A 19,939-nucleotide genomic window follows, 5' to 3' on the forward strand; every position below is an offset into this window, starting at 1 on the left:
ATATGATAATACACGGTCTTGATTACTAGTAAATATGGACCCTTAGTAATCTTGAAATCAGGGAGTAGAAATCTTCAAATTCTGGTATTTTTGAAAATTCTCTATTTCAGATCCTTTGCATTTCTCTCTATGTATTTTAGAATCACCTTGTCAATTCCTTCAAAACACTTGGTAACCTTTTGATAGGTACTGAATCCACTGATTGACTTGGGGAACGTAATAAATCTATCTTTCCAGTTTGGGTCTTCTTAAATTTCAGCAATGGGTTTTCAGTGCACAGGTCTTGTACATTTTTGTCAAATGTCAAATTTTTATGCATAAGAATTTCATATTTTTGATGCTATTTGCTATTGGTTTTCACTACAATTTTTAATTGTTTATTGCTAGTACCTAGAAATACAATTCATTTTTTTACTTTGCAACTTTGCTAAACCATTTATTAGTACTAGGAGTTTTTTGGTAGATTCTTTGGGACTTTCTACATAGATAAGCATGTTGTCTACATATAAGCACACTTTCATTTCTTCCTATTCAATCTGTATGCTTCTTGTTTTTTTCTTGCCTATTACCCTGTCTAAAATTCTCAGTTAGATGTTAATAGAAGTGGTAAAAATGGATGTCCTTGTCTTGTTTCTAGTCTTAGGGGTAAAGCAGTCAGTCTTTCCCTATTAAGTTTGAAGTTAGCTTTTGGTTTTTCAATTATTCCCCTTATCAGACTGAGAAAGTTCCCTTCTATGGGTGTTGAATATTGCTAAATGCTTTTTTCCTCTATCTATTGAGATAATCATATTTTCCCCATTACGTTGGCTATTATGGTGCATCACATTGATTGATTTTTGAATGTTAAAGCATTCCTGAAATAAACTCCATTTGGGCTGTATTATCCCTTTTACACATTGTTGTGTCTAATCACTAAAATTTTGTTAAGAATTTGCACATCAATATTTATGAAGAACAATGGACTATGTAATCTTTTTTCTTTAAAGCCTTTGTCTAGTTCTACTATCAAGTTATTTCCAGCTTCATAAAATGAGTTGGACGTTTACTCCTTTTCTATTTTTCTAGAAGAGTTTCCACTGAATTGTTATTTCTTCCTTAAATAATGAGTCAAGTTTGGAAGGGAAATTATCTGAGCCTGGAGTTTTTAGGAAAGTTTTTAACTATAATTTCAATGTCTTTAATAGATATAGGATGATTTGTGGTATTTATTTTTTTCTTCAGTAAGCTTTGGTAATTTGTATGTGTTTAAAAATTATTTATTTATTTATTTATTTAGAGCACAAGCTAACAGGGAGGGGCAGAGAGAGAGAGAGAGAGAGAGAGAGAGAGAGAGAGAATCCTAAGCAGACCCTGCACTGAGTGCAGAACACAATGTGGGGCTCAATCTTATGACCCTATGATCATGACCTTAGCTGAAATCAAGAGTTGGATGCTTAACCAACTGAGCCACCCAGGCACTCTGGTAATTATTGTCTTTTAAGTACTTTGCTCATTCCATGTAAATTGTTGAATTTATTGGCATATAGCTTCAATAATATGTCTTTATTTTTCTTTTAATGTCAGTAGGATCTGTAGTAATGTCTTGTCTCTAGATATTGGCAATTTGTGCCTTTTCTTTTTTCCTGATTGAATTGACTCAAAGTACCAGCTTTTGGTTTCACTGATTTATTCTCGTTTCCGTATTTCATTTCATTGATTTCCGTTGTTTAGTTTTTCATTCCTTCCACCTTTTAGGGCTCAAATTGCTCCCCTTTTCCAAGTTTCTTAGAGTAGAAGCCTGGATCATTAATTTGAGACTTTATAATTTTCTAATAAGTGTTCAACGCTATAAATGTTTAAGCAAGGCATAGACATCATCCCGCAAATTTCAATGTCATGGCTTCATTTTCATTCAGTTTGAAATACTTTCTAATTTCCCTTGTGATTTATTCTTTGGCTCATAGGTCATTTAGAAGTATGTTGAATTTATATATATATATTCTTTTCTGCTATTTGTTATATATTTGTCTTATCTTTCATTTGGTTCCATATTCCTTTCAAGAACCTTTTTGGATTGATTCCATTCTTTTTATCTCTTTACTGATGGATTAGCTATACACCCCCACCCCCAGTGGCTGCTTGCCTTAAGGTTTACAGTATATTCTGTCACTTCTCACAGTCTACATTCAAGAAATAGGACACCACTGTATATATAACATGAGAACCTTACAACAGTATACTTTCAATTCCCCAGCCTCTATGCTACTTCTACATGTTATAAACTTCAAAATGCATTGTTTTTTAAATAGCAAATTATCTTTTAAAGAAATTTTTAAAATAAGGATAAAGGTTTTTTATTCACATATCTACTGTTTATGATGTTTTCCATTCCTTTTCGTCAATATAGATTTCTATCTGGTATCATTTTCTTTCTGCTGGAGGGCTTCCTTTAACATTTTTCAAGTGTTATTAGTCTGCTCATGGTAAATTATTTCAGCTTTTGTAAGTTTGAAAAAAAATACTTTGCCTTTACTTTTGAGAGTTGTTTTTACTGGGTAGAGATTTCTAGGTTGACAGTTTTTTGCTCTTTCAGAACTTTAAAGATGTTTCTCCTTTTTTTTTCTTACATTTTTCTCTGATGAGAAGTTTAACTTTAGCAATGAGACTTTATAAAATCAAGGAAAAAAGCAAGGGAAGAGCATTTAGATATGAAAAATAAGGATAATATATTCAGTTGGGGGAGGAGACAAAAATCAAATGGTAGGTTTTGACAGCATCCATAACCTTAACAGGTCTTTCCATGTACTGTGTGGAAAGATCACGTGGCTGTTTTTTTGATCTCTATTAAGACATATTAAGACATACAGATGAACATTACCACTAGTAGCTACCATGCAATATACAAAACACTTTATCCATTCACAGCCATTGATTGATTTAATTTAGATAGACATTACATCTATTTTTTACGTATTTTTTTAATGTATATTTATGTATTTACATTTTTTATTTTTATTTTTTTCCTTTTCATTTTTTTATTTAAATTCTAGTTGACATAGATGGTAAAATTGGTTTCAGGTATAGAATTTAGTGATTCATCACTTACATATAACATCCAGTGCTCATCACAACAAGTGCCCTCCTTAATACCCATCACCCATTTAGTCCACCCCCCACCCACCTCCTTCCATCAACCCTCAGTTTATTCTCTATAGTTAAGAGTCTCTTATGATTTGATTTTTTTCCTCTCCATATGTTCATTCATTTCATTTTTTTAAAATTCCACACATGAGTGAAATCAGATGGTATTTGTCTTTCTCTGACTTATTTTGTTTAGCATAATACACTCTAGCTCCATTCACATCTCTGCAAATGGCAAAATTTCCTTCTTTTTGATGGCTGAGTAATATTCCATTATACAAACATATTATGGAAGAATGCATAACATGAGATCTACCATTAAAGTTTTAAGTGTCTAATACATTAGTGTTGACTATAGGTATGTATCATTTTCCCATTTTGCCCCCAAACTTACTTTTCCTCACTGACTCCAAATACTAGTTAATAGAACCATCTGTCCAAGCCAGAAATTTGGTGGATCCTGAAATTTACCTTCTGCTTGTCCTCAAATCCATTGGTCACTAAGTTCTGTATGTTCTACCTCAGATATTTCACATACTTATTTTCTTTATTCTATCACTACTGCCATTTCTTTAATTTAGGATTTTAACATCTCTTGGCCAATGACTACACTAGCTTACTTCTCTAATTTAATCTTACACTAACCTAAGTTGTATTTCATTTAATTTGGCTTGTTGAGTGAAATTTTTTTTTCATTTTTTTATGTTACTCATCATACGGTACTTCACTAATTTTTGATGTAGTGTTCTTTTTAAATTAAATCACCCTCCTCTGCCCCAACACACACTTAAAATGCCCCAATGGTAGCCTTCTTACATACAGGATAAAGTTCAAAGATTTTTATATGGTCTCCAAGGCTATTTGTGACCTTAGTTGTCTCTACTTTCAGGGAGAACTTTTTTGTTCCTTCAGAAATGTGCATACCTCTATTCCAGCTGTAACTGCTATTTTATCTATCTGTCTCCTCTAAAGAAGGAATTCCTTAAAGACAGAAACCCTACATTGCTCATCTTTATGTCCACAGTGACTAAATACAGTATCTAGTTTATGACATATATATATATTTAATATATATAACATATACTAAATATGGTATCTAGCTTATATCCATTCAATGCTTCTGTTGTTGATGTTATGACAGGGGAGAATTTACAATTTTTTTTCCTCCTTCATGAACATTTCTGAACAAATCACCTAGCCTTCCAAATAGGTACAGCCTAGAACACACCTATAAAATAGGAAAAAGATGTTTTTGCTTGGTTCATGGAGCCAAGGCCAATCAAAAAGAAGAGAATCCAGCAAAATCTGATCTATCTGGACACATGTATGTACACTTACAAAGCAGTACACTCATAGGTTAATATGTATAGACATATATGTGAAAACAGTTACTATTAATAGGTGGTTAGAACCTACAATTTGGGCCACATAATTTTAGTTAACCATCAAAGTGTGCTTACAGAAGAGATATGAGAACAAGATTAGTGGATAGAACAGCTTGTGAGACTTAAAAGCTCATTATCTTTACGGATTAAAAGACCAAAAATACGCTCTTTTGGATGATATAATTCCTATGTACCAGAAACAGAACAGTGTGGCTTCACTAATTGGGAAGAGGAAAATTTAGAAAAATAAAGGAAAATCATTGCTTCAAAAATATTTCTGGAAGTATGTAGGCCATCAATAATAAGTAAACTGTTCCAATCATTGTCAATTATTTTTAATAAACTTACCTGATTATTATATGCATCAGGTGCAAGTTTCTTGTATGTTGGTGCCATAAGAGTGGACAGGTTTTGTAAATGAGACTCCAGTTTCTCTTCCTGTATAAAATGAATAACTCTACTTATTAAATTCTAAATCCTTTCTATATGTAAGAGATGCTATCAGTTAAATTTTTCCTGCTACATCTTAGATCCAAATGACAATATATTGTGTCTTTCTTATTAAGTAATTAAAGTTCCTTAACATGACTATTTCTAAGTAAAAAGTATAAACCATATATCATCTATTTTTGTATGTGTTATCAAAATATCTAGCTCTTTGGTATTTTTCTATTAATCAATTTTGTACTCTGCATGCAGATATTTGGCATTTTATAAATATAAGCCTATGCTAGTAATAGGATAAGGAGAATGAAGCCATATGATCTTAAAGAGGTCACATTCTCCACTCCTTCTCCAAACAGCTGCCATGGAAGATGAGCTATTGAAAGCATTTGTTTGGTTCATCTATTTTCAATCTTTATATTTTTAAATGTTTATAAAAATAGCATTCAAAATTTGAGAAGATCTTTCCACCGAACTAAAAGTTAGTAGATGCTTCAAATATGGATAAAACTCTCAGAACTAGAATGTGCTATATATGCAGAACTTTGTAAAGTTTACTTGAAAGGAGAAATGTTCAGTTACACTCCCTCCTCCCTACAAAGAGCAGATTTTCCAGGTAAGATGCTTATAAAATGGTAGATGTAACTACCTGGCAGAGTTATACTTATTTGTAGTTTAGAAGGTGAGAAGGTTTCTAAGCCAAGCTCTCCTACCTACCTGAGGGAGGATGTTCCTAGCCATTTCTTGGATTTGCTTTATATTAAATCTAGTGAAAGTGATAAACATTTATAAAATAGTGGTAAAACCCTCCAGTATGGAAAATTAAAGTCGTTGATGATATGTAAAATTGCTACACTTCATTAGGCTTATTAAGTATTTGTATTTTTTTTATGAAAAGGGACATCTAGCCCATTTAATATAGTTTATTAAAAATATAATCCTGTGAAAAAATTTATATCATGATTTCACGAGTTTCCGTACTTTACTAAATTTCCACTTATAGTCACAGATAATAAAGCTAACACATTTTTCATTTAGAGGGAAATATCAATATTATACATAGTATAACTATATTTCAATTGCATTTAAAGTTTGAAAAGATAATTATAAGGTTCATAGAGTCACTAAAAATTTGGTCATATCTAAATGGTAAACATTTGGGGGGGTTTTTGATTATTCAATTAGCATACACTAGAAGCTATATCCAAAAGTTATTAAAATTGGTATACATCTGTAAATTATATTTTGAGAAATTTATGTTTTAGTTACTTGAACGCATTCATTATGATAACTTTAAACTATCAAATCTCATGGTATGAAAATGTGATGAGAAGTGGTCTTTATTGAATGTGGCAGTGATGAACATGACTTCTGTAATTCAGGTTTGAAAAATGAAAGTTTTAACAATAAAATGTTACCACTTGGTTTTAATACCAGTGATGGCTGTTTAAAACTCTGGAATTAACATAAAAGATAAGTACAAAAGGCCATAAGGTATGAAGAGTTTATATTGTTCAAACTTTACTACTTTGGTATCACATGGTTATTATTATTATGCTAATTTTATCAAATATATAATGTGTATCTACAGTATAGTAAAATTCTGATGTACCTCTGAGATGAAATTCTCTATGTTAATGAGAATTTAACAGAGTATGTTATACTGTTCACTTCATCTGTACTCATCAATTCTCCCCCAAAATTAAAGAGATTATATATCAGGAAGTAAACAAACCTCTTTTGGGTCATCCCCAAGCAGCTTAAATTTTCTTGGGATCTTGCTTCTGGCAAACTTACATCCATTGTAGTACATGCTCCATGAACAACCAAAAGAAAAGGAGGCACCACAGGTATCGGGATCCAGCCCTTGACAGGCACAGGTTCTCCTGAGGAATTAAAGCACCAAGTTCATAGATAATCGATATCGAACACTTATCTAGGCTACCAGTCTTGTATTCTGGACGTCTGCATGCAAAAAGGAGTGTAAATTAGGTTTAAAAGAAGTTTATATTAAGCTTGCCATAACCACATCAGAAAAGAACTATTTTAATTGATTTTAAAACACAATTTAAACAAACTTTTTATTGTAGCATAATATACAGAAAAAGTACACATAATTTTACAGCTCGCAAATGCTCACAAATAAAACATACCCAAGTAAATAGCACCCAAAGTAAGAAACAAATATACACTAGCACTCCAGAATCTCTTCTATACTTCCAGGCATTGTCTATAACAATAACTTCTGTCAGAAGAGTTTTGCCTATTTTTATATTATATATATAGTGTACTATATGTGTATGTATATATGTATGCATAGTTTTGCATATTTTTATACTATATGTAGTATATATATACAATTTTGCTCATTCATATATATATATACACTATATTAAATTTTTATTTATATGGTATATCATGTTTTTTATTTATATATGTAGTACAAAAATGGGTAAAAGTATATATATGTACACAGATACAATTATATTGTATAAGCTTATTTGTGTCTTGTTATTTTTGTTCAACATATGTTTGGGATATCCATCCATATTGTTGCATATAAGTGTACTTTTTCATGTATTTATTCATTGAATACAATTTTCCATTTTATGAATATTTCACAAAATAACCATTCTACCATTGATGGGCATTGGAGTGCTTTCTAGTTTTTGGCTAAAATACAGTACTGTGACAGATATACCCTAAGGGCAATAAACAAACAGAAAAAACTAGCAAAGAACCCAAAGAACAAAAATGATAAAATAACCTACTAGGAAAACTTACTCAATAGGTATTTTTTTCAGCTTTACTGAGGTGTAATTTGCAAACAGTAAGATATTTAAAGTGTACAACATGATTTGATGTATGTGTACATTGTGAAAGGATTTGCCCACTGAGTAAATATATCCCTCACCTTTTTAATGCCCCCCTTTTTGAAAAGAACATTTAAGTTGTATTCTTTTAGTAAACTGCAATTATATAATACCTGTGTTATCAACTATAGTCTCCATGTTACACATTAGATCCACAGACGTTATTCATTTTATAACTGAAAGATTGTACCCTTTTATCAACCTTTCCCTATTTCCCTTACTCCCAAGCCTCTCACAGCCACTTTATTTTTTATTATTTTTTAAGATTTTTTATTTGAGAGAGAGCATGCACACAAAAAGGGGTAGGAAGAGGAAGAGGGAAAGAATCCCAAGCAAACTTCGTGCTGAGTGCAGAGCCCCATGTGGGGTTCAATCTCATGATCCCTGAGATTATGACCCGAACAGAAACCAAGAGTCAGATGCTCAACAGACTGAGCCACCCAGGTGCCCTCACAACCACTTCTCTACTCTGTTTCAGAGTTCAGCTTTTTTGTTTTTCTTTTTGATTCCACACATAAGTGAAATCATGTATTTTTCTTTCTCTGTCTGGCTTATTTCACTTAGCACAATGTTCTCTAGGTTCATCCATGTTGTTACAAATTACAAGATTCCCCGCCTCTTCAAGGCTGAATAATAACTTGTTTTCCCTCTCCCTCCATACCACATTTACCCATTGGTGGACACGTAGGTTGTCTCCACACCTTGGTTATTATGAATAATGCTGCAATGAAGTGCAGAAATCTCTTTGAGATAATGATTTCATTTCCTTTGGATGTATACTCAGAAGTGGGATTGCTGGATCATATGGAAGTTCTATTAACTTTCTGAGGACTCTCCATACTGGCTGTTAACAGTTTATGCTTTCACTAATAGTGTACAAGGATTTCCTTTTCTCCACCTTCTTGCTAACATTCTTGTCTTTTTTGGTAAAAGATATGCTAACAGGATCAGGTGATAGATGATATCTCATTGTGGTTTTGATTTATATTTCTCCAGTGATTAGTGATGTTGAACACCTTTTCATGTACCTGTTTGCCATTTGTATGCATTCTCTATAAAAATGTCTACTCAGGTCCTTTGCCTGTTTTTTTTTTTTAATTGAATTTTATAGATTCCTTGTATATTTGGGATATTAGCCTCTTTCTAGATATATTATTTGCAAATATTTTCTCCCATTCAATAGATTACTTTTTTTTTTTTAAAGGTTTATTTATTTGACAGAAAGATACAGCTAGAGAGGGAACACAAGCAGGGGGAGGGGGAGAGGGAGAAGCAGGCTCCAACGCGGGGCTCGATCCTAGGACTCTGGGATCATGACCTGAGCCGAAGGCAGACGCCCAACGACTCAGCCACCCAGGCGTCCCAGATTACCTCTTCATTTTGTTGATGGTTTCCTCTATTGTCCAGTTTTTTGGTTTGATGTAGTCATACTTATTTTGCTTTTGGTGCCTTTGTTTTTGGAATGCAAAAAAAAAAAGAACACATTAAGATCAATTCCAAGAAGTTTACCCCTATGTTTTTTTCTGGGAGTTTTACAGTTTCAGGTCTTGTGTTCAAAACTTTAATCCATTTTAAGTTGATTTTTGTGTATAGTCTAAGAGAGGTCTGGTTTCATTCTTTTAGGTGTGATCCCTACTTTTCCCAATACCATTTATTGAAGAAATGATCCTTCCCTCATTGTATAGTCTTGGCTCCATTAAAAAAAAAAAATGACCACATTTGCATACATGTATTTGTCGGCTCTGCATTCTCCATTAATCTGTGTGTCTGTTTTGTTGCCAGTATCATACTGTTTTAATTACTATAGGTTTGTGGATATAGTTTGAAATCAGGAAGTAATGACTGTCTTTTTCATTCTCAAGATCGCTTTGACTCTTTGGGGTCATTTGTGATTCCATATAAATTTAGGACTTTTTTCTATTACCATGAAAAATGCAGTTGGAATTTTGGGATTGCACTGAATTTGCAGATTGCTTTGGGTACTATGGGAATGTTAACAATATTGATTCTTCCAATCCATGAACATAGACTATCTTTCCATTTATTTGTGTCCTTTTTGATTTCTTTCATCAATCTTTTTTTTTTTGAGACATCAATCTTTTGTGGTTTTCAGTATACAGATTTTTCATCTCCTTGCTTAAATTTATTCCTAGCTGTTTTCTTTTTCTTTTGTAAATGAGATTATTTCCTTACTTTCTCTGTTAGTTCATTGTTAGTATATAGAAACACAACTGATTTTTGTATATGGATGTATCCTGCAACTTTACTGAATTTGTTTATTAGTTCTAACAGTTTTTGGTGGAATCTTTAGAATTTTCTATATATAATGTCATCTGCAAATAGTGATAGCTTTACTTCTTCCTTTCTGATTTGGATTCCTATTATTTTATTTTCTTGCCTGATTGTTCTAGCTAGTATTTCGAATTACATATTGAATAAAAGTGATGAGAGTAGGCATTTTTTGTATTGTTCCTGATCTTAGAGGAAAACCTTTCAGCTGTTCATCACTGAGTATGATGTTAGCTGTGGCTTTCTCATATATGGCCTTTATTATGTTGAGATATTTTCCTTCTGTACTCAGTTTTTATTATGAAAGGATGTTGAACTTTGTCAAATACTTTTTTCTGGGCTTCTTAAATGATATCATTTTATCCTTAATTTTGTTCATGTGGAATATTGCATTGATTGATTGGGTATGTTGAATTATTCTTACATCCCTGGAGTAAATCCCACTTGATCATCGTATATGATCCTTTTAATGTACTAGTGGACTTGGTTTGCTAATATTATGTTGAAAGGTTTTGCATTTAATTTTTCATTGGATATTGGCAGGTAATTTTATTTTTTTTTTGTAGTGTCTTTGGTTTTGGTATCATTGTAATGCTAGTCTTATAAAATGTTTGGTTCTTCAAGTCTTTGAAAGAGTTTGAGAAGGATTGCTAACCCATCTTCAAATGTTTGGTAGAAATCACCACTAAAGCCATCTGATCCTGGGCTTTTCTTTGTTGTGAGGTTTTTGATTACTGACTCAATCTCCTTACTAGTAATTGGTCTATTTAGATTTTCTATTTCTTCATGATTCAGTCTTGGTAAGTTGTATGTGTCTAGGAATTTAGCCACTTCCTCTAGGTTGTTCAACCTGTGGGTGTACAATCGTTCATAGTATTTGCTTATAATATTTTATATTTGTGTGATAACAGTTGAAATGCCTTCTCTTTCATTTATAGTTGTTATTTCTTTGGGTCCTCCTTTTTTCTTGGTAAGGGTAGTTAAAGGTTTACTATTTTGTTTATATTTTCAAAAAAGTAGCTTAGTTTCATTCATCTTTTTTATCTTTTTATTCTCTATTTCATTTATTTCCACTCTTATTCTTGTTATTTCCTTCCTTCTGCTAACTTTGGGCTTTGTTCTTCTTTCTTTCTTAATGTTGATATTTATTACTATGAAGTCTCATTTTAAAACTGCTTTTGTTACAGTCCATAAATTTTGGTATATTTGTTTCAAGATATTTTTTTAGCTATTATTTCCTGAATAAGTGTTCTGCTCTTCTCTCTTTTGTCTCCTTCTAGGGCCTTTGTATTGTGTATATTGGTCCTCTTCTGGTGTCCCATAAATTCCTTAAGCCATCTTCACTCTTTTTCATTCTCTTAAGCTCCTCTAGTGGATTTTTTAGTTTTAGTTATTCTTCAGCTCTGTGACTTATGTTTGGTACTTTAAAAATACTTTCTCTTGTTAAAATTCTTGTTTTGTTTATGCATTGCTGTCCTGACCTCAGTGAACATCACAGTCTTAGGAGTAATATTTTGAAATCATCTAAGTATATTGTGACATGAAGAAGTCACTGTTAAATGTCAAAAAAATGTTCAGTGTAGAATAAGTGTAAAAAAATAAGTAGATATCCTGTAATCTTAATTACAAATAGGAAATAACAATATAAACTCATGGTTTAATAGCTCAAAATCACTCATTCTAAAAAATAATTACTATATCTGCCCACTGAAAATGTCAAAGAGTAACAATATCTCAGTGGTAATGAACATATCTGGGCACAAATTGTGACCTCTAAATATCACTTCTCATCAAAATGAAACAGGTTAAAATCCACAAGTTAATAATGATACTAAAAAGAAAGAACAGACTAACTGATCATTTTGGGTGATTATTAGGACACCAAATCCCCATTCTCAAATTTCACAACTAAAGATATATACCATTTATCTGTTAATTTGCTTAAAAACCATATTTAATGGCAATTAAACAGTTGATAAGAAAAAGTTCTTTAAAGAATTCTCGCTAATAAATGCAGAAGGAATGTTATAATTAGAAATTATCATTTTAGAGATGTCAGCCAAAATGGCAGAATAAGGATCTCTGAAATTTCACTCGATAAAAGCACTGAGAATGCTGACTGGTAAATACTGTCAGAATTAACTTTTCAGAAACCTGCAAATTAACAAAGACTTGCAGCATTTCAGTGAATGTTTATGCAAGAAAAGTAATGGAATTTCAATAAGAAGAGTAAGCTCCGTAGTGTTTTAATTTGCCCTATTCCCATTGTTCCCAGAACTCTATGACAGCCTTCAAAACCAACAACCCACATTTATAGTAAAAATCAGCATCCTGGCGACCACTGGAAGGGGTAGAATTAGGTTAGATATCCTCTAATGCTCCATTCCCAGAAAAGTGTCATTATTTTACCTATTAGATAGCTTTGCTAGTAGGGTCTTCTGGAGAACTGTCTTCATTTACCCAACTTGGAGTTCACCTAGTGTGTACAGGTTTTTCCCCAGGAGGTATTAATTGTTAACCACTGTGGCTGCCTGAGGTGGTGGATAACAGGTGGCATTTAAAAAAAAAAAAAGCTAATTGAAAGCTTAAAACATGGGAAATAAGATGTCTATAGAAAGCTTTAGAAAAGTTCCAACATGTGTCTGGAAATCCAGAAAGCCATGTACATACATAGGGCTGTATGCCCACTCACAAAAGACATAAGCTCTAAACTGGCTAACTTTGAAGCTCTGCACAAGCAGGGAGTAAAGGGTAAGGCAGAGTTGTAAACTGCCTGGCTGACTGTTGAAGGCATGCTCCAATATACATCGTTTGGCCAAGACTGGGAGACTTACTGGTTTTAGGTACCTAAGGATCTGTGTCTAATCATTAGGTGACCACTAAGCTAACCAAGCACAGACTTCCACAGCTGTTCATGAGAAAAAATAGAGATTTTACTGAACTAGTTTAGAAGAGTCACTAAACTAACAAAAAGCACCAGCAACAACAACAAATCCTGGGTAAGGCAGAGAATCTAGCTTCCTAAGTAACTACATACTCTAAAATGTCCAGTTTCTAACAATGATAAAACATACAATGAAACAAAGTATGGTCAATACACAGGAAGAAAGAAGTTACTAGGAGCTGTCAGTAAGGAAGTCCAGGTGTAAAACTACTAAACAAAGACACTGAGTTATGATTTCAAGTATGTTCAAAGAACTGAAGGAAGTGACGCTTAAAGAATTAAAAGTAGGAAAACAATGTCTTCTCAAATAGATGAGATAAAAGAAGTAGAAACCATAATAAAACAAGTGGCAATTCTGGAACTGACAAGTAAAATAACTGAAATAAAGTCCATTAGAAGGATTCAACAGATTTGAGTAGGAGACAGAAAAAGCAGTGGGGAGAGAAGCTGAAGATGGGTCAATTGAGAGTATCTGTTCCAAGAAACAGAAAGGGAAAAAAAAAAAGGAAGAAAAAAATTAACCTCAGAGACCTGTGGGGATACTGTCAAACATACCAACATATTCATAATAAGCATCCCCAAAGTAGAGGAGGGAAGTAAGAGTGTATGAGGTAGGAAAACTATTTGAAGAAATAATGGTCGAAACTCCCCAAATTTGATGAACATTAATCTATACATTCAAGAAGCTCAGCTAACTCCAAGTAGCATAAAAAGGTGTTCCACACCTAGAATAATTATAACTGTTGAAAGCCAAAGATAAAGAATCTTGAAAGCAGTAAAGAAGAACTCATCATGTACAGGATATTTTCAGTAAGATTAACAGCCAATGATGCATAAGACATAATGGAGGCCAACAGGCACAGAGATGGCATACTTAAATGCTGCAAGAATAAAACTGTCAACTAAGAAATTCTATATCTAGCAAAACTATGCTTTAAAAATGAATAATAAATTAAGGTATGCCCTGACAAATAATCTCAGTGTTTATTGCTATTGGGCCTGCTCTATAAGAAACACTGAATGAAGTCCTTCAGACTGAGAGGAAAGGAAACTGGACAGCAACTTAAATCCACAGGAAAACATAAAGAACACTGGTAAAAGTAAATACATAAGTAAACAAAAAAAGACCTTAATGTGTATTGTTTTTAACTCTTTTTCTATCTGATTTAAAGGCAACTGTATAAAGCAGTAATTATAAATCTGTGTTAATGTATATACAATGCATAAAACTGTATGACAATAAAAGCACAAAGGAAAAGGGGCAAAGGGAGCTATGTAGTAATAGTTTCTGTACAATATTGTAATTAAATTGGTATTACTCTAAATTAGATTGTTATAACTCCAAAAAATATTGTAAAAGAGTGGCAAGGAAGTGAAAATGGTACACTAGAAAACATCTACCGAACACAAAAGTAAAGGAAGAATAGTGAAACAAAATACATATAGAAACCAATAATAAATTGGCAGACATAAATCCTACTTCAGTAATTACATTTACTGTATATGGTTTAAATAATACAAGTAAAAAGCAAAAATGGGAAAATGGATTAAAATTTCAACTATATGTCATCTTTAAGAGACATGACTTAGTTTTAAAGATACAAATAGGCGGAAAGTAAGTGGATAGAAAAAATGTTTCATGCAAATAGTGATCAAAATAGAACTGGAGTGGCTATACTAATATCAGACAAAGTAGGACTTAAGACAATATTATTACCAGAAAAAAGTACATTTTATAAAAGGGTCAGCCCATTAAGATGTAACAATTATATATATGAACCTAAAAATAGAGTACCAAAATACATAAAGTAAAAAATGACAGAAGTAAAAGGAAAAATAGATTATTCAATACTCCACTTTCAACAGTGGATATAACAACTAGACAAAATTAAGGAAGAAAAACACGGGAAATCAACTGAGCTAACCAATATCCAGAGAACACTCCGCCAAGCAGCAGAATGCATTCTTCTCAAGTGTGCATGGAACATTCTCCAGGACAGATTATATGTCATATCATAAATAAGTCTATCAAAATTTAAATGAATAAAATCATGCAAAGTGTATTCTTTGGTATGAATGGGATGAAATCATAACTGGGGAAGAAGCAAAGTTGGGTAATTAATAAATATGTGTAACACACTTCTAAATAATCAGTGGGTGAAATTAAAATCATAAGGGAAATTAGAAAATACTTTGTGATAAATGAAAATGAAAAATCAAAATATTAAAACTTTATGGGATGCATATACAGAAGAATTAGAAGAAAATTTATAGTTTTACATACCTATATTTAAAAAGTTCTCAAATCAATAAAATAATCTGCCTTAAAAATCTAGAAAAAGAAGAGCAAACTAAACACAACCAATGAAGGAAACACATTAGAGTGGAAATTGATGAAATAAACAACAGAAAAATAGAGAAAATCAAAGAATCAAAAGTTCTTTGGAAGGATCCAAACTTGAGAAAACCACATAGACTGAATAAGAAAAAAGAGAAGACCCAAACTACTAAAACTGGGCATTAAAAGAGAAAATATACCTTATAAATTATAAGGGAATAATATAAAAATATCGACCAAGTAGATAACCTAGATGAAATGGACAAATTCTTAGACAAACTACTGAAACTGACTCAAAAAAAAAAAGAGAATATGAATAGAACTACAACTAATAAAAGATTGAGTTAGTAATCAAAAAAACTGCCAATAAAAATAAGCCCAGAAGTACATGACTTTGCTGCTGAATTCCACCCAACATTTAAAGAGTTAGCCCTGGAGTGCCTGGCTGTCTCATTTGGTTGTGTCTGCCTTCAGCTCAGGTCATGATCCCAGGTCCTGGGATTGAGCCCCACTTCTTCCCCCCGCCCCCCCCCCCCCCCCGCTCATGCTCTCTCTCTTTCTCAAATAGATAACAGATAAGATCTTTTTTAAAAAATAAAGAATTAGGGGGCAGGAGCAAGATGGCAGAGGAGGAGACCTAAATTTCATCTGGTCCCAGGAATTCAGCTAGATAGTTATCAAACCATTCTGAACACCTACGAACTCAACAGTAGATCGAAGAAAAGAATAGCAGCAACTCTCTGAACAGAAAAGCGACCACTTTCTGGAAGGTAGGATGTGCGGAGAAGTGAATCAGAGGCGATATTCGGGAGGATAGACGGCAGGGGAGAGGGCCTCCGTCAGCTGCTTCTGGCAAGTGATAGAGCGGCGGAGCCCCAAATCGGAACTTTTAGAAGTCGGCTCCGCTGAGGGACGTCGCTCCAGTGGCTAAGCGGGGGGTGGGGGGTGGGGTGGAACCCTCGCAGGGACAGTGTAGTCTCAGAACCCTCGAGGTCACAGAAAGACCGGGGGTGCCTGAGTGCGGCTGAGCTCCCAGGTATCGGAGCTGGGAAGCCAGCTGCAGAGAGAGCTGAGGAGCAGGCTCACAGCTCAGGGTTGCCAGAAACCGTGATCCTCGGCACAGTCGGGTCACTCACTGCTCCTCCACCAGGGACCCAACAAGCGGCAGATCCGGGGAGACTCCCCTTCCTCCCCCCGGTGGAGCGGCGCGGGAGCGCACCGCAGGGATCTGCTAGGATTGGAGACTCCACACAGGGTTGTTTGCCAGAAACAGAAACGCTCAGTCACAGGCCCGGTGAGCACGGAGTGCAGCAAGAGACGTGGGAGACGCGAGTGATTGACTGCTTCTCCCTGGGGGTGCACTGAGGAGCGGGGCCGGAGTTCTTGGCTCCTCCAGAGCAGAGATTGGGAGGCCGCCATTTCACGCTCCTCCTCCAAAGCTGCAGGGAAAGCTTACAGGGAACAAAAGCACCTGAGAGCAAACCGGAGCAGATTAGGTAGCCTCGACCAGGCAAAGACACCTGGGAACCACGGCAATAGGTCCCTCCCCCAGAAGATCTGGAAGAATAGCCAGCCAAGAACAAGATCAATGAGAACAGCAGAACACCAGCACTAGGGGAATACAGCACATAGAATTCGTGGCTTTTTCCCCCCCTTAATTCTTTGGTCTTTCAAAGATAAGTTTTTTAATTTCTTGTTTCTCTATTTTAATTTTTCTTTTTCCTTTTTTCAACAAACATTAATCCCATTTTTAAAAATCTTTTTTATTTTTCATTTTTAGAGTCATATTCTATCCCTTCATAGTAGTTAACCTTCTTTTTGGTTATATATATATTGTTGCCTCTTTAAAATTTTGGGATACAGTTTATTCTAACAGACCAAAATATACCCTAAATCTCTAGTGTATGGCTTTGTTCTAGTCTCCTGCCTGATCATATTCTCTCCTTTTTTTTAATTCCTCTTCTTTCTTTTTTCAACGAATTTATCTTAAAATTCCTTTTATAAAATCTTTTATAATTTTCATCTTTATAGTCATATTCCATCCCTTCATCATATTCACCCTTATTTTTGTACAGATATAAGTTTTTCTTTCTTTAAAATTTTGGGAGGCAGTTTCTTCTAACAGACCAAAATATGCCCAAAATCTAGTGTGTAGCACTGATCTGTGCACCAGCCTGATCATATTTGATCATATTCTTTTTTTTTTTATCATTTTCTTTTTTCCTTCTTTCCCTCTCTTTTCCCACAGTTTTAGGTCTCTTCTGGTTTGTTTAGTGTATATTCTTCTGGGGTCGTTTTTACCCTGTTAGCATTTTCTTCTCTCATTCATCTATTCTCCTCTGGACAAAATGACAAGACAAAAAAATCACCTCAAAAAAAAGAACAAGAGGCAGTACTGACTGCCAGGGACCAAATCAATACGGACATTAGTAAGATGTCAGAACTAGAGTTCAGAATGACGATTTTAAAGATACTAGCTGGGCTTGAAAAAAGCATGGAAGATATTAGAGAAACCCCTTCTGGAGAAATAAAAGAACTAAAATCTAACCAAGTCAAAATCGAAAAGGCTATTAATGGGGTGCAATAAAAAATGGAGGCTCTAAATGCTAGGATAAATGAGGCAGAAGAGAGAATTAGTGATAGAGAAGACCAAATGATGGAAAATAGAGAAGCTGAGAAAAAGAGAGATAAACTACTAGATCACGAGGGCAGAATTCGAGAGATAAGCAATACCATAAGATGAAACAACATTAGAATAATTGGGATCCCAGAAGAAGAAGAAAGAGAGAGGGGCAGAAGGTATATTGGAGCAAATTATAGCAGAGAACTTCCCTAATGTGGGGAAGGAAACAGGCATCAAAATCCAGGAGGCACAGAGAACCCCCCTCAAAATCAATAAAAATGGGTCAACACCCCGACATCTAATAGTAAAACTTATGAGTCTCAGAGACAAAGAGAAAATCCTGAAAGCAGCTCGGGACAAGAGATCTGTAACCTACAATGGTAGAAACATTAGATTGGCAACAGACCTATCCACTAAAACCTGGCAGGCCAGAAAGGACTGGCATGATATATTCAGAGCACTAAATGAGAAAAATATTCAGCCAAGAATAGTATATCCAGCTAGGGTGTCATTGAAAATGGAAGGAGAGATAAAAAGCTTCCAGGACAAACAAAAACTAAAGGAATTTGCAAACACGAAACCAGCCCTACAAAAAATATTGAAAGGGGTCCCCTAAGCAAAGAGAGAGCCTAAAAGCAACATACACCAGAAAGGAACACAGACAAGATACAGTCACAGTTACCTTACAGGCAATACAATGGCACTAAATTCCTATCTTTCAATAGTTACCCTGAATGTAAATGGGCTAAAGGCCCCAATCAAAAGACACAAAAGACTGGATTAAAAAACAAGACCCATCAATATGCTATCTGCAAGAGATGCATTTTAGGCCCAAAGACACCTCCAGATTGAAAGTGAGGGGGTGGAAAACCATTTACCATGCTAATGGACACCAAAAGAAAGCTGGGGTGGCAATCCTTATGTCAGAAAAATTAGATTTTAAACCAAAGACTATAATAAGAGATGAAGGAGGATACAATATCATACTTAAAGGATCTATCCAACAAGAATATCTAACAACTGTAAATATCTATGCCCCCGACATGGGAGCAGCCAATTATATAAACCAATTAATAACAAGAGCAAAGAAACACATTGACAACAATACAATAATAGTGGGGGACTTTAACCCCCCGTCACTGAAATGGACAGATCATCTAAGCAAAAGATCAACAAGGAAGTAAAGACTTTAAATGACACACTGGACCAAATGGACTTCACAGATATATTCAGAACCTTCCATCCCAAAGCAACAGAATACACATTCTTCTCTAGTGCCCATGGAACATTCTCCAGAATTGATCACATCCTAGGTCACAAATCAGGTCTCAACCTGTACCAAAAGACTGGGATCATTCCCTGCATATTTTCAGACTACAATGCTTTGAAACTAGAACTCAATCACAAGAGGAGAGTCAGAAAGAACTCAAATACATGGAGGCTAAAGAGCATCCTACTAAAGAATGAATGAGTCAACCAGGAAATTGAAGAAGAATTTAAAAAATTCATGGAAACCAATGAAAAGGAAAACACAACTGTTCACAATCTTTGGGATGCAGTAAAGGCAGTCCTGAGAGAAAAGTATATAAAGCATTTCTCAAGAAACAAGAAAGGTCTCAAATACACAACCTAACCCTACACCTAAAGGAGCTGGAGAAAGAACAGCAAATAAAGCCTAAACCCAGCAGAAGAGAAATAATAAAGATCAGATCAGAAATCAATGAAACAGAAACCAAAAGAACAGTAGAACAGATCAACGAAACTAGGAGCTGGTTCTTTGAAAAAATTAACTAACAAGATTGATAAACCCCTGGCCAGAATTATCAAAAAGAAAAGAGAAAGGACCCAAATAAATAAAATCATGAATGAAAGAGGAGAGATCACAATGAACACCAACGAAATACAAACAATTATAAGAACATA

General features: G+C 34.2%; 1 protein-coding gene across 1 annotated transcript in view; it reads right to left on the minus strand.

Moving 5' to 3' along the window:
- TET2 (tet methylcytosine dioxygenase 2) overlaps positions 1-19,939 on the minus strand; it is a 136,458-nt gene that overhangs the window by 9,506 nt on the left and 107,013 nt on the right. Inside the window, exons 7-8 of the mRNA XM_028121251.2 lie at positions 6,685-6,835; positions 4,854-4,943 (exon numbers count right to left, since the gene is read on the minus strand). Of these exons, the coding sequence (XP_027977052.1) occupies positions 4,854-4,943; positions 6,685-6,835 (241 nt within the window). The remainder of the gene's footprint in view (positions 1-4,853; positions 4,944-6,684; positions 6,836-19,939) is intronic.

The sequence above is a fragment of the Eumetopias jubatus genome, unplaced genomic scaffold, assembly GCF_037043125.1.
Source record: "Eumetopias jubatus isolate StellerSeaLion01/CBP00866 unplaced genomic scaffold, mEumJub1_p1.0 scaffold_2, whole genome shotgun sequence".
In the NCBI taxonomy this organism is placed as follows: Eukaryota; Metazoa; Chordata; class Mammalia; order Carnivora; family Otariidae; genus Eumetopias; species Eumetopias jubatus.